The sequence below is a fragment of the Acomys minous genome (genome assembly GCF_964271855.1).
Source record: "Acomys minous genome assembly, chromosome: 1".
Taxonomy (NCBI): domain Eukaryota; kingdom Metazoa; phylum Chordata; class Mammalia; order Rodentia; family Muridae; genus Acomys; species Acomys minous.
This window is the reverse complement of record NC_140483.1, coordinates 31,191,806-31,210,048: the sequence shown is the minus strand read 5'-3', so window position 1 is coordinate 31,210,048 and position 18,243 is coordinate 31,191,806. Positions and strand designations below refer to the sequence as shown.

General features: G+C 34.0%; 1 protein-coding gene across 7 annotated transcripts in view; it reads right to left on the bottom strand.

Annotated features, from left to right (window-relative positions):
* The window catches only part of SUCO (SUN domain containing ossification factor), a 55,766-nt gene that overhangs the window by 6,877 nt on the left and 30,646 nt on the right, over positions 1–18,243 (bottom strand). For 6 of the 7 annotated variants that reach the window (XM_084799614.1, XM_084799615.1, XM_084799613.1 and 3 more), the window contains 8 exons: positions 17,618–17,683; positions 12,596–12,664; positions 11,523–11,613; positions 7,979–9,139; positions 6,698–6,785; positions 4,034–4,138; positions 2,861–3,015; positions 2,317–2,408 (listed from right to left, as the gene is read on the bottom strand). In XM_084799614.1, the coding sequence (XP_084655740.1) occupies positions 2,317–2,408; positions 2,861–3,015; positions 4,034–4,138; positions 6,698–6,785; positions 7,979–9,139; positions 11,523–11,613; positions 12,596–12,664; positions 17,618–17,683 (1,827 nt within the window). Of the gene's footprint in view, positions 1–1,937; positions 2,037–2,316; positions 2,409–2,860; positions 3,016–4,033; positions 4,139–6,697; positions 6,786–7,978; positions 9,140–11,522; positions 11,614–12,595; positions 12,665–17,617; positions 17,684–18,243 lie in introns of all 7 variants that reach the window. The other variant, XR_014782695.1, reaches the window with a different exon arrangement.

Sequence of the window (18,243 nt, the reverse complement as noted above, 5' to 3'; positions counted from 1 at the left end):
ATGCATACAGATTTAATAATAGGATATCACAGTATGTATGCGTATAGTCCAGTGATTTTTTTAAACAAGGATACTTAAACTAGTTTCAATAAGAAATGGACAATCTAATCAACAAATTGTGCAGAAAAAACCACACCCTTGTCAAATACAAAAATTAACACCAAATGTAGTAAAGATCTAAACCTATAAAACTAAAGGGAAAAAAATGTTTTAGGATTCTGGGCTTCACAAAAACTTCCTAGATAGGACACTGAAAGTACAGATAACAAAAGCAAAATTGACAGTGAAAAAGCTATGTGCAGAAAGGGAGAAAATATTTGTAGATCTGTTTAAGTGTGTGTGTGTATATATATGTACTTATATGTTTATATATACATATATGCATTTAAATGTATGTATACACATATGTATACATATATACACACATATATAAAAAATATAGAAATGCAAATAAAAGTCACAATAAGATATCCCACAGATATTAGAATACCTATTATTAGAAGAAAAAGGAAAAACTAACATGCATATGGATATGGAAACAATGGAACACTGTTGCTGTTGTTGTAAAGCAGTACAGAAACTATGGAAAATATAGCAGTTACTCCAAAAGAATAACAATCCTGCCACATGGCCTAGCTATCTCATTTGCAGTTATATACCCATGCTCACAGAAGCATTACTTAAAACAGCAGAGGGGCTGCTACTTAAACCCTCATCAAAAGATGGAGAGCTGATGAGATGGCTCACTGGGGAAAGGCACCTGCCTCCAGGGCTGACAACCTGAATTTGATTCCTAGGACTACACAAGTCTATGGCAGAAGGAGAGAACTGACTCCCAAAGTTATCCCCTGCCCTCCACATGCAGCTGTTCATGTATGCACACACAAATGAAATAAAGCAAAAAGACAAATGGAGAAAGAAAGTGTGGTACATTCACAAAATGGACTATTACTCAGCTTTAAAAAGGAAATCTTATTGAACACTTTCACAAGGATGAACCCTGAAGATATGTTAAATAAAGTAAACCATGCACAGAAAGATAAAGACGGCACAATTCCATAGATATGCAGGTATTGAAAGTAGTTAAATTCAAAGGAAACAAAATACAATAATATTTAGGAGTTGTTAGATACAAGATTGAAATTGTTAAATATTTACTAGGATGTGGAACAACTAAAAATGCTGGGAGGAAGCCATCCAAAGTTGACTGGAGGTCATTCAAAGAAAACTCTAGAAGACCATACATATGTTGGTATTTACTAAAGCTAACATATATGCATTCCTACTTCCATTTCTGTTGGCAGATATATGTACATGTTGACTTAAAAGACATGTAATAGCATCAAAATGAAAATAGTTCAAAGGTAAATGTTAATGTGCACAATTTGAACAGTGGGATACTGTACTAAAATCAGAGTGAATGGCACGGTGACTCACAATGAGATGTTAAAATACTGGCTACACAGGGAGAAGGAAACACACAAAGTAGTTTCTGAGGGGCTAGACTGCACTCCACTTTTTAATTCTGATGTGATTATACAGGCATATTGAGTTTGTAAAAATTTTCTAAGCTTAGTAAAGGCACATGGAGTGAATTAAGTCTGGAAACTAGTGAAACTCAGGAATGATCATTTGAAGGACATAGTAATGGAAACATTCTGCTAATTGCTAAAATCCTAAAGAAAAGCAGAACAGCTAGTTATTTAGAAAGCATCCTTAAATGAAATATATAACTGGTTATTTTACTATTGCTATGAGAATAAATTTCAAAGTTTCTTAATAAGTACTAATTTACAAAGGAACTAAAATAGGAAAATAATGACTCAGTATGCATCTGTTTACCCAAATATTAGCATGTCTTGAATGGAAACAAATTATAAATTCTGGGGCTATAAAGTGCCTCAAAAGTCCTAAACTAGAGACAAAAAGGGTCCTACCTGCACAAGAAGAGGAGGCAGAAAAGCACAGGATGCTATGGGAGCACATTGAGCATTCAGGTTTTTCCATAGCTGCTGAACTTTCTCAAACATCCCTTTCTAAAAAGAAATACTTCTAAACAGGAGCATGTGCAAATAAAACTACTCATTGCTAATTAAAACTAAGTCCCCCTCCCCACCCTTTGGGCTTTCAAAGGAACAAAGAAGTTTAAAGTATGAAAATGATAAAGTGGCTTTGACTAGCACAAACACAAAGATAACTTCAATTCATTTTTTTGGTTGCATAGTCACAAACACAGCATGTACATTATGCTTATGCCAGAAGCCAGTTTCACATTAAATATATATGCATACATATAGTATAGTCACAGAAATCTACCTTCTTTGCCTGTAAACTGCAGAGATTTGGATCTGATGAGGGGGAATGATGTTCTTCTTTTCAAATTCATGTCATCATAGGAAGAGAAACACCTAATACATTGAGAAAACAGCATTGCATTTAATGAACACAGGCATCTAACCCACTGGATAGCCGATTGAAATGACGATATTGAGAACTGCATAACACACGGGACAAGCCTAAATTAGCATACCAATGACTGCTAATGTGAGCAAAACAAATCCTCTAAAGATCCTGATCTTACAATGGTGCTTCTTTTCCACCTCTGCATGCCGCATTTGAACATCTTTCTCAACTAAAACCACGCAAAGGCTTGCAGCACTTATTATTAACGTCTTTCACTGCTCAACAGGGCCATCTCCATTGATAGTTAGCATCTTGCTACCAGGATGTTTTTAATATTTTGGTTTCAAGAGGAAAATTACTCAAGTTCCTTTATCTGCTCAGTATTTCTTTGAGAAAAACAAAGCAGTACTGAAAAAAAAAAAAGAAGAAGAAAACTGAAATATAATGTTAACCTTACCTTTTAGGGCTTGGATACTGATTACTTTTAGGAAGTTTTGAAATGTAATCCCCATCAAAGTGAGAAGTATTTCGACAACGTTGCATACAGAGCATCAGTCCCAAGACAACACATAAAACCAAACACATGACAAGGTAACTCTGTCGATCTGAAACCTGAAAAGATAAACAATAATCATAACAATAAACTATTTTAAAAATATACAGCGTAACCTAAAATGCAAAGAACAAGTAATTTCAAACAGTCAATGTGCTCCAAAACCGTATAGAGCATCTGCCTGAAAAACAAAAAAAGCAAAAAACAAAACAAAACAAAACAAAACAAAAAACAAAAAAAAAACTATAGACACTTTTGCTCATTTTCTGTATTCTTTCCATCCAATTCTTGAAAAAAAAAACAACAAACCTATGAAAGAGGTATAAAAACAGTACAGTAAGCATATTTATGCCTTAGACTTATCCTCACCACTTAACATTCTGTTAACATCTAATTTGTCCTTCCATCTACACTCTCTTCCTTGGGCATAAGTGTGCTAAAATGTAGCTTTCCAACTATACCCAACTAAACCACTACTCAGTCATCAAAGCCCCCAGAGTCAGCCTTAATTCCTTATCCTCACATACCTGATATTTCACTAAGGCTTAATATTCTACCTCTTAAATATACACTTAATTCAATTAAGTTCCTATTATTTTCTACTTCTAAAAATCCTAGTTCAAGTTAACGTCACCCAAGTTACTGCAACCATCTCCTATTAAATTCCCTTCGTGTTTCTGTTCTTGTCCTGAAAACAGATAATTCTCAGCAGGGCAGCAAATAAGGAACTTCTCAACACGTTAAGCATTACTGAGATGATCCAGATAACTTCTTTACTTACTAATTTCCAATGATTTGCAATGCGCAGAATAAAAATCAAACTAAATTGCTTTTTCTAAAACCCGACAGAATTAACGTAATACCTGTCTTACAGGTAAGAGCAAATCATGAAAGTCACACTTTATTAAAAAACCATCATAACATACTTCCCAACAACAAAATAATGTATTTTGGGGTTCTGAAAACGTTCTACATAAGTGACAGTCTTGTTTGGTTCAGGTTTTGAACTACCATGTTTATGTTTACAAGCTCACTTCCTAGGTGCAGTGAGTTTTACAGAGGCAGTTGAACAATTACCTCCCGTTTTAATTCTGCTACAGTTGCTGATAAGTTTGAAACAAGATGTGTCATGTTGATCAGTTGTGCCTGTAGCAACTGGATGGCTTCAGTTTGCCGCTGATCCTATAACAAAAGATCATTTTTCTTTATATTTTATCTGCATATTAACTACATTACAAATTTAAGTTAAACGTGTAATTTGGAAAAACCACTAAGTTCTTTCAGATGTATTTTTGCAAAGATCTTAATGGATAATGCAAACTTTAATGAAAAGTTAAAAAAAAAAAAGTAAGAATCTGGGATTGTGTTCACTCCTCTCCCCGTCAAAAGGAACTATTCTGTTACTACCAGGATGTAGCCTACCCTGTAACAGAAGCTTATGAGCTGTTCTCCAAATTAGTATCACCAGCTGCACACCTGCTACTCTGACCAAGTGTTTGTTTACTTGTTTGTTTTTTAAAGATTATTTATTCATTATTATGTATACAGAGCTCTGCCTGCATGTACATCTGTAGGCCAGAGCAGGGCACCAGATCACATTATAGATAGTTGTGAGCTGCCATGTGGTTTTGAACTGGGAATTGAACTCATGACCTCTGGAAGAACAGACAGTACTCTTAACCTATGAGACATCTCTCCAAGTGTTTTTAAACTAAGTGTTTTTAAAGCAAAGCAGCAAAACAGCCAGTAGAAAAACAAACTGAAACATTTCTGAAGTTAGTTTCTGAATACAAAGTATTTTAATGTAAACAAAAAGTAACCTTTCCTTTCACAGCAAAATACAATGAAAGACAGGATGTCACAGCTACAGCCAGTCATCTAATTGATGCTGCAACTGAAAAGAAGGCTGTCAAAGCCACCTCTCTGTATTTATTTCAGAAACTTTTATAATCAATGTATCTTTATATAAATTATTATTCTCATGCATATTGGATATTAGGCAAATGGTAGGAAAATTTTGAACTAATTAATAAATCTAGAGAAGGAAGAAAGGAAAAAAGGCAGAAAGAAGTCCAAGAAATTGAAGACCCCAACTTAAAGACCTAATAGAAACCACATAACCATTTATTATTGGAGATCTAAGACTTCAAGTTTAGATTTAAAAAGGTTTTAAGCCTCAACTGTGTGTGAGGGAAGAGGGGTGTAACCCTTTAGTTCTTTTTTTTTTAGATAGTTTACTTTTTTTTTAAATCATGAAAGTTTACCTTTGAAAAATACCAAGTTAATGATTTATTAAGTCACTTCTTTTGAAACCCAATATACATACAACATTGATTAGCCCAAAATAGTTAAAAACACCTAAAGGCAAGCTTAACCTGGCTAACATTTCTAATCAATACATTTGTTAAGATTACAAGAACATGAAAAGTACTTATACTGGTCTCTGAGATATAATATACAGATACTATATATAACGCAGAGAGAAAATAAAAAAGATATCAGATTAAAGCTCAATACAGTATTTCTTGATTGTAACAGCACATCACATTTAAAAGTGTAATACTGATTTTTTTCCTTAAGACAAAGGCATGAACTTATCACCAGTCACACTGTTATCATTATCTATACCTGGCCAAGAGGTAAATAAATAAGGATAGAAGGATCAAAAAGCAGAGAAATCTACAAAACATTTTACAGTTTTATCAACTTGCAGAAACTGTATATACAAAATGTAATATTCAATGTTCAAAAATTTTTGTCTAGATGAGATAATGACACCAAAAGCTAAATAATTTCCCAAGCACGACATCATATCCAAGCTCAATCATTAGCTATTAGAGGAAAATGTGAAAAAGCATTACTTTCGCTACTTACATCCTACTATAGTCAATGGAAAAGTCAATGTGGAGAACAGTATGAAATTACTCTAAAAGCTAAAACAGAATTTCCCTATCACCCAGCAATTTCACTGCTGGGTATGGAGCCAAAGGAAATAAAACAATTTCCAGTACTTATGGCAGAATTATTCATAATAGATAAATTATGTCATCAATTCAGACGCCTTTCAGTGAATGGACAAAAAACAAAAATACATTGATATATTTATAAAATGGGATACTATTCAGGCATAAAAAAAGAATAAGATGGGCTGGAGAGATGGCTCAGTGGTTAAGAGCACTACCTGCTCTTCCAAAGGTCCTGAGTTCAAGTCCTAGCAACCATATGGTGCCTCACAACCATCTGTACTGTGATCTGATGCCCTCTTCTGGCCTACAAGTGTACATGCAGGCAGAACACTGTACACATAATAAATAAATAAATAAATCTTAAAAAAAAATAAGATATCATTGCTTGTAGCAATGTGGATCAATATGAAGGTCATAACTTCAAGTGAAATGAGCCACAGACAGAAATACATGTGCCATATATTCTCACTCATTTGTGGAACCTATTAAGTCAATCTATGTAGAAGAACATAGGTGAGATGATGAAGAGAAGTTCAGTAAAGGACACCATGGTAGAGTGGAAGAGTTTCTTCTGTTTCTTCTTTAGCACAGTAAAAACTACTGGTTAATGTAATTTACGATATATTTGAGTAGAGGTACTGCCAATGGTTGAAGCAACTTATTACCCTGATTATCCATTATACACTGTACATACATTAACTACAATACACTCCACAAAGATGTATGAACATCATGCTATATTTTGAAAAGTATATATACAATAGAAGAAACCAACCTGCTCTTCTGCTATCCTTGAAGTATTCTGAAGCTTTACTATTGTTTTATTGAAAGCCTTTTGCATTTCTTCCATTTGTTTTCGGTACCTACAGAATAAGAATTTCTTTAAATCCACTCTCTCATTAAGTACTGGAAAAAATAATTCTGATTTTGAGATTGGACAATCAGGTTTTCTTAAAATGACCTATTCAGGACTATACAATACAGCAATACATACAAAAGATATAACCAATAGATCTTGAGCATCAAGCCTATTCCTTTCATTGTTATAAAAATTTTAATGTAAATAAATAAATAAATAAATGGAAGAAAAAAGAAAAAAAAATAATGTGATTCCTTTGGGATGAATTACAGTAGGGAAAGGCCAGAAGCAAGCTCCCTTTCTGATACCTTACTGACATCTCATTAGTAGCACTTCAACTTAAGAGGGATAATAAAAAGTGGTACTTCAAGAACTCTAGGTCTACAAAGCGAGTTCAAGATTGCCAGGGCTACACTGAGAAACCCTGTCTCAAAAAAAAAAAAAAAAAAACAGAAACAAACAAACATAAAAAAACAAACAAAAAGCAAAACCAAACCCAAACAATGAACACTGGACATTTGGGATGGCAATGTAGGGGAAAGAAGGTCTAGGACAGATATAGAACATCTATGGAATACGAAACAGAATACAGGTGTAAAAACAAGCTGATCACTGCATAAGTGTACTGACACTCAGGAATGAAAGGATATAAATTATGACAGAGAACTGAGATCCTATGATCTGTATAAAAGGTATGTTGATTAAAAATGCTGCATAATCATCAAGTCTGATTTACTCTTCTCTGTACCTAAGCTATTAAATACCTGCCCAAGATGTAGTATAAGCCTTAAGGTAATTTTCCCATGATCTCTCTGGGAATCAGTAAAATTTTAAGAGTCGAGCAATAGAAGGAAAATGAAGCTGGACATGCTAGCACATGCCTACAGTCCCAGTGAACATGCTGATAGGAAGATCACATAAGCACAAGAGCTCATGGGACTAATCTCAGCAACACAGAAACTACAGAAAAATTATAAAGGGGAAAATGAGACACAGAAAATTTGTTAGCACAATAATGATGGGACAACACTAAGTACTTAGAAAAAATAATTAACAAAATTCTAGAAAGCTTTGGAAACCATCTAAATGGCTTTCTCTCTTTTTCCTGTCATGCTTACTACATCATCACAATGTCCTCGTAGATTGTACTCAGCTACTAAATCATGTAAAATGTGTTCTGCTAATGTGTCAGCTTACCTTTGACTAAGCTCCTCCAGATAGCGACCACTGAGAGACATGTTAACTTCTAAGGCTTTAATACGATTATTAAGTCTCATAAATACTGACTCCTTCTGATTTGATCCATGTACAAGATTTCCATTACCATATCCTAAATCTGTAGAATTTTGTAATTCAGCATAGAAATCTGTAGCTGTCCTCTGTAACCCTCTTAAAAGGGCATCTTCTGGAGACTGTTCATCTTCTTTCACTTCAGGCAATGAAGGATCCATAACTGGAGTCACTATATGCTTTGGTACATCAGCTATACTCATTTTGGTTTCCCCATCTTCACTCTCTAGCACAGTGGCTGTGTTTGCAGATGGTGGTACTACTATTTCAGAGGGCTTGGTGACAAGTTCTGTGGAGGACATGTCTTCTTTCACAGTACTATCCATGACCTCATTAGCTTTACTTGTTTCATAAATAACAGATGCCTTCTCTTCAGAACTAAAGCTTTCAGGCTTTTTTGCTGTTCCATCATCAAACTCAACAGAACTCTCTTGGGACATCACTTGTGATGGTTTATGTCCTCCCTCATGGTTAGCAGACTCAGATCCTTCTACCTTAGGCAGTGAACTGATTTCTGGAGTAACATCTAAGAGAAAAGACTGAGAAAGAGTTTGAGGATGGCTTGGTTCAAGTTCCATGGCATCCACTGTGTGATTCATCAGGTCACCTTGGTGCACACTGCCTAAGTCATCAAGAACAGCAGTTTCAGCTTCTCTTTCCAGGTTCTGGTTATCCACATCTCCACTGGGAGGCTGCAGTACTGAAACCACTACTGATTCTACAGGAAGTGGTAATGAAGGCTGAGGAGACACACGATCCTTTCCTTTACTCACAGCAACTCTGCTGCGCTGCCGATAGAGAGCAATCCTAACTGAGCACCACTTATACATGTACTCTGAAAAACTAGAAATACAACAGATTGAGGTCAGTTCACTACAAAGTATTTGTGTCTCAGACTCAAACCAGGATGACGACTCATCCTCCTGTTCACCACTGCCCAAAAGGGTCACTGTAGATGGACTCGCTTCCTCTTCCTCCTCCTGAACCAGCTGTACAATTGGACTTTCTTTTGGAGAATCTGTGGTTGATGGTTCTGTATCATGTGTATTGACTTCCTTGATTACATATCTAGAAACACATATACATGATTACATATCACTTAAATTAGAAATCTAATGCTAAAATAATCTTAGGGAAAATGTATTAGGCACAACATAAAGGAAGACTGGGGTTACAAAAGAAATGCTAAGTACAAAGCTGTACACTTAAATGTTTGATCAGTTTTCCCCATAGAACATTTTTCCATTATATTAAAAATAATGTACTTAAGTAGAAATGGCAACACAAAGTCCACTTACAAAGTAACCAACCAGGGAGCTCAGAACTTTATTTCACATCAAATTTACTGCCTTTTAATCTGTTTGCCTCTTAATAGGTAACTACGTCTCTCCCCTGCATGTACACTGTAACTTTCTTTCCATAACATTCACTAACTCATGACAAACCTCACCACCACTCTTTACAGATTAGAAATTAAGAAACCCAGGAGCTATAATCAGAACCCAGGATTCCTAATATCATCTGCAGAAGGAGCTAAGGTTCTCAATGATGTTCCTGCAGATGTTGTGAGGAATCCTTGCACAGCAGACTTTCTGCTTTTAAGGAAATGCAATGTTAACATCATCTGAACTAGTTTTCTTACTAAAAGACCTGACCACTTAATAAAAAGTCATGGCTCATCATAAACCAACAGTGTCATTAATTCTGTCTCACCATGGGCTGTAAGGTAGCTCTGTGTGGTTGGGCCTAGACAGGGGTAGAATAGTAGAAACCGGGTTATAAATTACAATGCCCACAGTTTTGTCTGAGATAAAGACAATTTTTTAGTACAACCTTAAAAGAACAAATGAAAAATCTGAAAAACTCAGATACTAGGAATATCAAAACTGAATTATCTTCATATGCAAAATTTCCTCCAAGTAGAGACTTTTGTCACAATGACAAAGCAAAGAACATCTAAAAAACAGATTTTCATTTTTGCTGGGGGCAAAATTATAACCGATTAAGATAAAACAATTAAGTTATGTTTCTCTTAACACGAAGATCTATAGCCATATAGATCCATTTAGAACCTGAATAGGTTTCTTACATATTCAAGTGGCACATCATCTATTAGTTACAAAAATGAGCAATGTCTAAAGGGAGGAAGGAGAAAATAAAACTCAACTTAGTAAATATTAAGATACATATTGTTGTACATACTCTAGTTTGATACAGTTAAAACACACTTAGGAAAAGTGCTAGGCTGAATTACATAAGGAGATTCTGTCTCAAAGAAGTCCCTTTCAAAGTATATTTGCATCTATGTGTATATAAATAAAATTAGCTAGCTTAGTTTGTTTAAAAGACATGTTAACTGAAGAAGCCCAGTTATAAAATCTAGAAAAGCAATTACACCTCCGCAACAATTAGAAGCACTAAGAATGTCTTTATCACTAATACATATTTTAGATCGTTCTAAGAATCAGTAATATATATGCTCTATTTCTCATTCCAACTAATTAATAAATATCTTTGTTCACTTTCAAAATATGAGTATCTCACTCTACTTTTTAAAGCACAAAATCCCCTTTTAATTAGTATGCTATTTGGGAGTTACAGTTCAAAGCATACTTACTGCAGTTCTCACTTCCTACTCTTGTAAAATAGTTCAGTCAAATATCTTTGCTACTAGAGTTTCAGAGAGAAAAAGATTTTAAGATTTTATACAATAATTATAACTCATTAGCCAAACCATTGAGCTTATTGTCTATTATAGATAATAGGTACCTAGAAAGTAAATGTCTTTGGTAAGAAACTCCCCAAAATGAAGATATTTTATGTTATCTTATCTATATTTATAATAATACCGAAAGTTACACACATTAAAAAAAAAAAACAAAGTAAGATATTTTATGTTATGTTACCGGTACATACACCACTGCCAAAAGGGTGCCACTAAAAAAACAAAGCAAAACAAAACAAAAAACAAAAACCTCAAACTATACAAATCAGTTTGAAAAATGGAGCAAATTAGCTGGCTATGGATAAATATACTTCAGAATAACTGTTCTAGGTATTTTGGGTACCTTTGTGGCTTTCTAGGGACATCATATGTACATATGCAATGCTTTCAAACTTGAACTTAGTAAGAAGCCTTTGAAATCTATCCTCAAACCTAGAGTAATACCTTCAGTAAGGAAATCTTTAAGATTCATTGTGTGAAAGTAATACATAATACCAAAACAAATGTATGGTCTGGAATGCAGTGTATTTTTAATGCACCTATATATTAAAAAAAAAAAAATTGAAGCATTTGAAAAGTGTTCTAAGTGGCTATAAGAATATCTGCCCGATGATTTGGGTTCTTAGAGATGACTATATATAATGTATAAATGACAAGCTCTATTTTTTTTTAATTGATACACTCAGCTCTGTTTTAATAGAACTCTAATGTCACAGTGTAACTTACTCAGGTGATGGAACAGGAGTTGAAACACGAGTTGATTCAGGCATTTTAGGCGCAGTTGTGGCAGTGGCATTCTCAGATATACTTTTATTTCCTGTTTTAAGAAAGATGCCCACATTGAGTTAAGTGTTTAAACGTTGTACCATAAAATACTTTACTGTAACAAATAAAGAGCTTCAGCCTCTCAGGGGAAAAGAAAAAGGTCAAATATATTAGCTACTGAGGAGTTTTTTCTTATAAATCTAATTTTCTTAAGACAAGACTGAAGATGATCACTACTATCAAACTTTATTTGATATCATAAAGTTTGCATAATCTTACATGACTAATATGCTTCTAGACTAGAAAGTTATTAACAAACAAGGAAGCAAGGAAGTAAAATGGGTAATTTTGAAGCTTTCACTTGGCTTAGTGGTTTTAAAAAATAAAAAGGCATCATGTTACTCTGCTAATGATATTATTTGCCAGTCTCTTACTATAGGCTTACTATATTGATATACCTGCTACACAAAAAGAAGGCTAATATAAAGTACCACCACGACTTCAAATTCGCAGTATAGAGATGAGGGCAGCGAATCATTAGTGTTATAGCTAGGTAGAATCAAATACCAATTAAGTTGGGCAGGCGGGAGATCCTGATACCACCCAGATACTAATAAGACTAAGGTAGAGGGACTGTGAAGTTCAAGGCCAGCCTGGCAATTTCATGAGATCTTGATTCAAAACAAAAAAATTTAAAGGCTATGTGTAATGCTTATTCGAAAAGCACTTGTATAGCAGATATGGTATCATGGGTTAAATCAATTCTACCAGGGTGGGAGAGGGGTTTGGAGGGGCAGAGATCAATTCATTAATTTTATGTAGATGAAGTCCTTTCATTGAAATAAACAAACAAACAACAACAACAACAAAAAACCTCATGAAATTCAATAAACAATGGCTAATACAAGATTGCTAAGTTCCTTTCAATGGTCTCTCCATTTCTAAATGAAAATACTATTTTGTGATTACTTTCTTTTTCTAACATAAAGGATCCATGAAGTACTATTATAAAGACCCATAAAATGATCAGGTACCTTCTGCCAAGTCTTCAGTTTTTGCTCCCAGAATATTAGCAGCAATATTCACCATATTTAGAATGGCATCTAAAACAAAATTCAATCAGAAAACAACGCCAATATACCTAAACAGTCTTATTAAAATTTCAAGATAGCCAAAAAGAGTCCATAAAGGTCTTTTAGTCTTGTTCTTTTTGACTAGTTACCTTTTATTGCCTATCAACGTCTACTATAAGACATAGATATTAGCCAGAGTAAGTTGAAATTTTAATGTTCAGAAGGAATTCTGAATGCAGTTTTTTCTTTAAATAAAATTTCCTCCTATCTTTTACTAAATATTGTCTTTAATACATTATAAAATCCAATTATAGTTCAACTTATATCATGGACTGGAACATGGAGGAAATGAGAGCTCCAAAATTCATATTTCAAAATTTTCTTTAAAAAGATTCTATAATTTTAAACAAAAACTTAACTTATATAGACAAAAAAGTTCTAAATGAGTGATTATCATAGATAAAAATTAAATGGGAAGATTATTATCCAATTTTATACTATTATATTATCATATAATATGTGTTGGTCACATAAACTGATAATGCACATAATTAAATTTCTTTGATGACTAATCGGGCAAAACAGTGTCTTATCAGTTATATACTGTCCCAAATATCTTTGTGTGGATAAGACAAGTTTTTTAAAAGTCAAAGACAAAACTAAGATTAGTAGATAAAACAATTTGCTACATTGGTTGTTCTGATTACTATTAATATTATTTTGCCTTCAGTAAAGCTATTTAATTAACAAATAAAGGTGGTATAAACATCCATTTCTATATAAATACATATATGAATACATTAGAACATCAGAATGGCAGAAACCCACAATGCACTGGTGTGGGAGTCCTGTAGTAATATAATATAATTACACAGGAATTTCCCCAGTCTAGCTTGAACTGTTACTTGACATCTGTTTTTCAATATTAAAGTACTAAGAATGGACAGAGGCTGTACTGGAAGCTTCCCAAGTTATTTCTGTCTTAGTTGCTTCATAAAAGTGATTCATAGAGTTAATGTTACACTTTCAATGAAAACCAAAGATGTGAAAAGAAAAGGTCTAAGGGAAGGCACATCAAGAAGGCTGAGAGCCAGCTCAGCACAGCCACAGAGACCCAATTCCGTGAATATGTGTGTAGGGTGGGGAAAAGACTTCTGACTGTTTTAAACCCCAAGTACAGTAATTTTGATATGTACATAACTGTGAATTTATCTGAAAATGAAACGAAAGGGTACTTTGTTTATAGTCATCAGAATAATACAAAAGCTGCCACTTTCAAATGTTGTGCCCTTAGATGTGACAAACTGGTGACCCCAAAAGTACAGCCCTGGATTCCTACTGAGACTGAGAGGATGCTTCACCTGAGGTAACGACACAAACAATAATGGTGTCACTTCACAAACCTACAAGCCAGGAATGGAAACTCCTGCTTCTTCACAAAGCTACTCTGAACGCCAATACCACCGCCCCTTTGGGCATGGCCCTCTACTCATACCTCCACATACAGGCCAATCAAAGCTGCCTGCTTTACAAAAAGCAAACTTTTGTATCTTTGGTTAATGCTCTCTTGTATTCAAGTAAACTTGTATCTCAGTTCCAATTTAGGTCATCATTAAAGAATTCAATTAACAAAAACCTCTACTCATCTGTATAAAGAATTGTCTCTTGTGTTATTTTGAACTTAATTTTATTACTCTACAATAAGAAGACACAGATTCTACATCTTAAAATTTTATTTGTCATCATTTTAGGGGACTGCTTGGTAACAAAAGCAAAATTTCAAAGATTTCTATTTCCTTAGCTCATCTAACTAAAACAAACAACTTCCCTTTGGTCACAGAATATTACATTTTTTTCCTCTTTTGGACTTTTGAGACAAAGCAACTGTGGGAACAGTTTATTCTGACTATTATACACTCACAGCAAATGTGAGGCAGTTTATCCCCATAAGCCACCTACATCCCTTCAGATGGCTGAAGTAGCAACAATGTCAGACACAATCCCACATTGGATTAAACAGTCCACCAGTCCTCTTGAGTTGGGCAAGGTTTTCATCCCATATTATTCACTGAAGAATGAACTTTCTTAGGAACCAAATGTCTCTAAATTACTGCTGAGTCTTCAGCACTTTGGCTATAGACAAATGCAGGATGCAAAGATGAAGGAGTTTTTGACTCTATTTCAATATACCAAGATAAAGCAAGCAAAATACTACACCTTCTATGTGTACTCAGCTACTTCTGAACAATCATTTCTACGTTCTCTTTATAGGGCTGCATACTACATATATATTAGTTTTCTAAGTATATGTTGATTTTAAAACTCCATTTCATCTTAAACATGTATCTAAGCTGGCAAACCCACAAGACAAAGCACAAGTGAAGCAGAAGAAGCCTCAGGGAGAATCTGTATTGGTATAAAAGACTTAAGTGTCTTAGTGCAAGAATGTAAGCATGAGTCAGAAGACAGCCATGCCTCCTCTTGTAATAGTTAAATTACACAGTAACAACACGTCTAGGTATGGAGTGGGCATGTATTCTGGTGATGTAGACATCCTGTGAATACTAATTATATGTTAAGCATCCCTATTCCAAAACTCTAAAGCCTGAAAGCCAAAATGCTCCAAAATATACTTTTGAGCACTAACAGTTCCACAATTAGAAAATTTTAAATATGATCTCATATGATTGATCGTAAGTCAAAATACAAGCACACTAGAAATATCACACAAAATTACCTTGAAGCTATGTGTACAAATTATGAAACAAGGAATTTCATGTTTAAACTTATATCTCATTATGCATATCTAAATACTGTGAAAGCCAAAATATTTCTGGCTCCAAGAACCTCAATTAAGGGATACTAAACATGTTCCCAATAGAAAAAGGGATAAGGAGTTTCTATTAAGATTAAAGTTTCAAAATTCTGTTTTGTAGAGACTATGTACACAATTTTAAAAAGGGGAAAGTTTATGTGTTCGTACAGCTTTAATCCCAACACTTAGGAAGTAGATAGAGGCAGGAGGATAACAAGTCTTAAACAACCTGGCCTGCATAGATTTTCAAAACTCTAAAGAGTGGGAAGAAAACTTAGCGAGTAATAGAGTGTTTGCCCTAGGTCTCCTTTCCAGCATCAAAATGATGGGTTCCAAATAAGTGCAATCTCAAGCTCATTCACAACTCCTACACCTGAACATTCTATGGCCAGACATGGACTCTTTAGACTAAGTCTACACACATGTACACTCCTTACATTATTAGTTATCCTATCTTAGCCAATGTAATTAAGTCAGGTTCAAAAAGCAACCCTAATTCTTCAGGGAATACCAAATAGGTCAGACCAGTAAGCTTCGTAACAACAAAGTAATGCTTTCTTCTTACCACCTCTTGTTTTGAAACTTTAAGAGGCATATGCATTTCAAAAGGCTATTTTCCATACTATAGAACAAGTAACATCTCCCTCTTCCTTCATTTCACTATGCAAATTATTTCAATACTCAGAACACTCAAAGGTAAATGGATTGCCCATTCAAGACCCAAAAAGGAAAAAGAAAAAAAAAAATGTTTGCAAGAAACACATTTCTCAAGAAGAAAGACAGAAAAAGTTGGGCCAAAATAGGAGTTTCTATGCAAATATATACATATATTTAAAGTAAAGATTACAAGTAAGGAAATGTTTTACATTTATATATAATTATCTTTTTAATGGTATCAATGACCTAATACCATAGGAAGAAAAAAATAAAACCAGGAATATTAAAAGGGATTTCCTTTATCTAAAATTATGACAAAAAACTAATTACTGCCCTTTTTGCCCTTTCCTTTCCAATATGATTCTAACTCCATGTATAAAAAAAAAAGAAAAAGGTGCTTCCTTAGAACTAGCTAAACATCATTAAGAATAATGACTATTATAGAACATATAATAAATATACACTTAAGAAAATTATAGTAAAATTCACATATATACCATATCATCTTGTTTTTGATCAGTAAAATAATGTTATACCACAATACTATTTTTATATCAGCAAATAAACAATAGATCCTAATTGAGAGTAGTTGCTCAAACCTAAAAAGCCAAAAACTAGCAAGAGTGGCTAGGTTTGTACTGAGTGCTACAGCACTTTCCTAATGTATGAAAGAAAACAAAATCAATGAATATTCACAAAGTATAATGAACTACTATGAAACAAACACTACATAAATGGGTTTTCCTCTTGCATGTATTTTTAACACTCTTACTCTCATCCCTAGGAGGCTGCTAAAAACTACAGTCCTCCATGGAGAAAAGAGACAGAAAAGAAAAAGGGAAGATAAAAAGAAAGGGAAATGACTCAACTTCATATACATGCGATAGGCAGTAGATACGGCGATACACACACTAGTATGACCTCTAGCTATTCAGTTATTAATCTCTAAATACAAAGAAAATGCTTAGTTAAGTTTTGTATTAACAGCAAAAATAATGTTCCAGTTGGGTAGAAGTTGTCTATAAGTTTCTTTAACTAGCCTGCCCGTAGGTCCACACTAGTTTGGAAGAACAAACTATACCACCAAGTAGGTATGTTAGGCACTTTTTCGTTGACAGCAGTATACTGTATTATTACTATTATTGGTGCATGCTGGGAACGGCTTTGATAATTTACAGCTGAATAGAAAACTAAGTATATACACAGATTACCAAGCCTTCATTCACAACCAATTTACTCATGTGCTGCTTTCTTAATTTTTTCCCAAGAAATACATAGGCTTGTCTTCACTGTAAAGAGATCACACCCTTCCAATTTGATTACATCCAATGCCTACATTTTCATCTATTTCACCTATTGTATTTCATTTCCACATAAGTATCTTTCAAAGCTAACAAAGGACAATATTGGGAGCATAAGCATCCTAAAATACACTACAACAAACAGCCTGTCAGGAAAGCAAGAGACGTTGAGACTTCAACGGTATAAATAAGGAACCCCCAAATACTCACTTGTAGCGGAACCAAGAAGATTTTTTGAAGATTTATCCTCCACAGTATTATAATCCAGGGGATAATCTGTTTTAAGAGAAGATAAAAATATTTTTGATAAAAATTAATTCCAATAACAACATTTAAAAGTTCCTCTATTTTGTCATCAACTGACATATAAAACATTGTAAATATTAATTATAAACATAAAACATGTTCACATAAAGAGGTTCAGAAGCCTTTAAAAGGTATAAATCAAGGAAAATGTATTAGTGATAACTAAAAATATTAAACACAATATATTTCTCCAGCATTTAGCAAATGTCATTGTAATTTTTTTGTAGGAAAATGATGAAAGATACTTTAAATTTTTAAAGTTATGGTTTACACCATTTTGATCAAAGCAGCCAGGGAAAAATTTTCCCCCTTCTGACTCAAAGGAGCTTCTGAAACTCTCAGGTCTTTGTGTGCTTGCTCCAAGACTCAATGCAAATCAAAGGAATCAATACTTATTTCGGTTTCGGTTTAACAGATTCTCAGGCCCAGAATTGGGATACACTCATAATTTATAGCACTGGTGTTACAAAAGAGAAGTCCAGTTACAAAGAACTCACAGATGGGCTTGGGAAACAATGTACATTACAAAA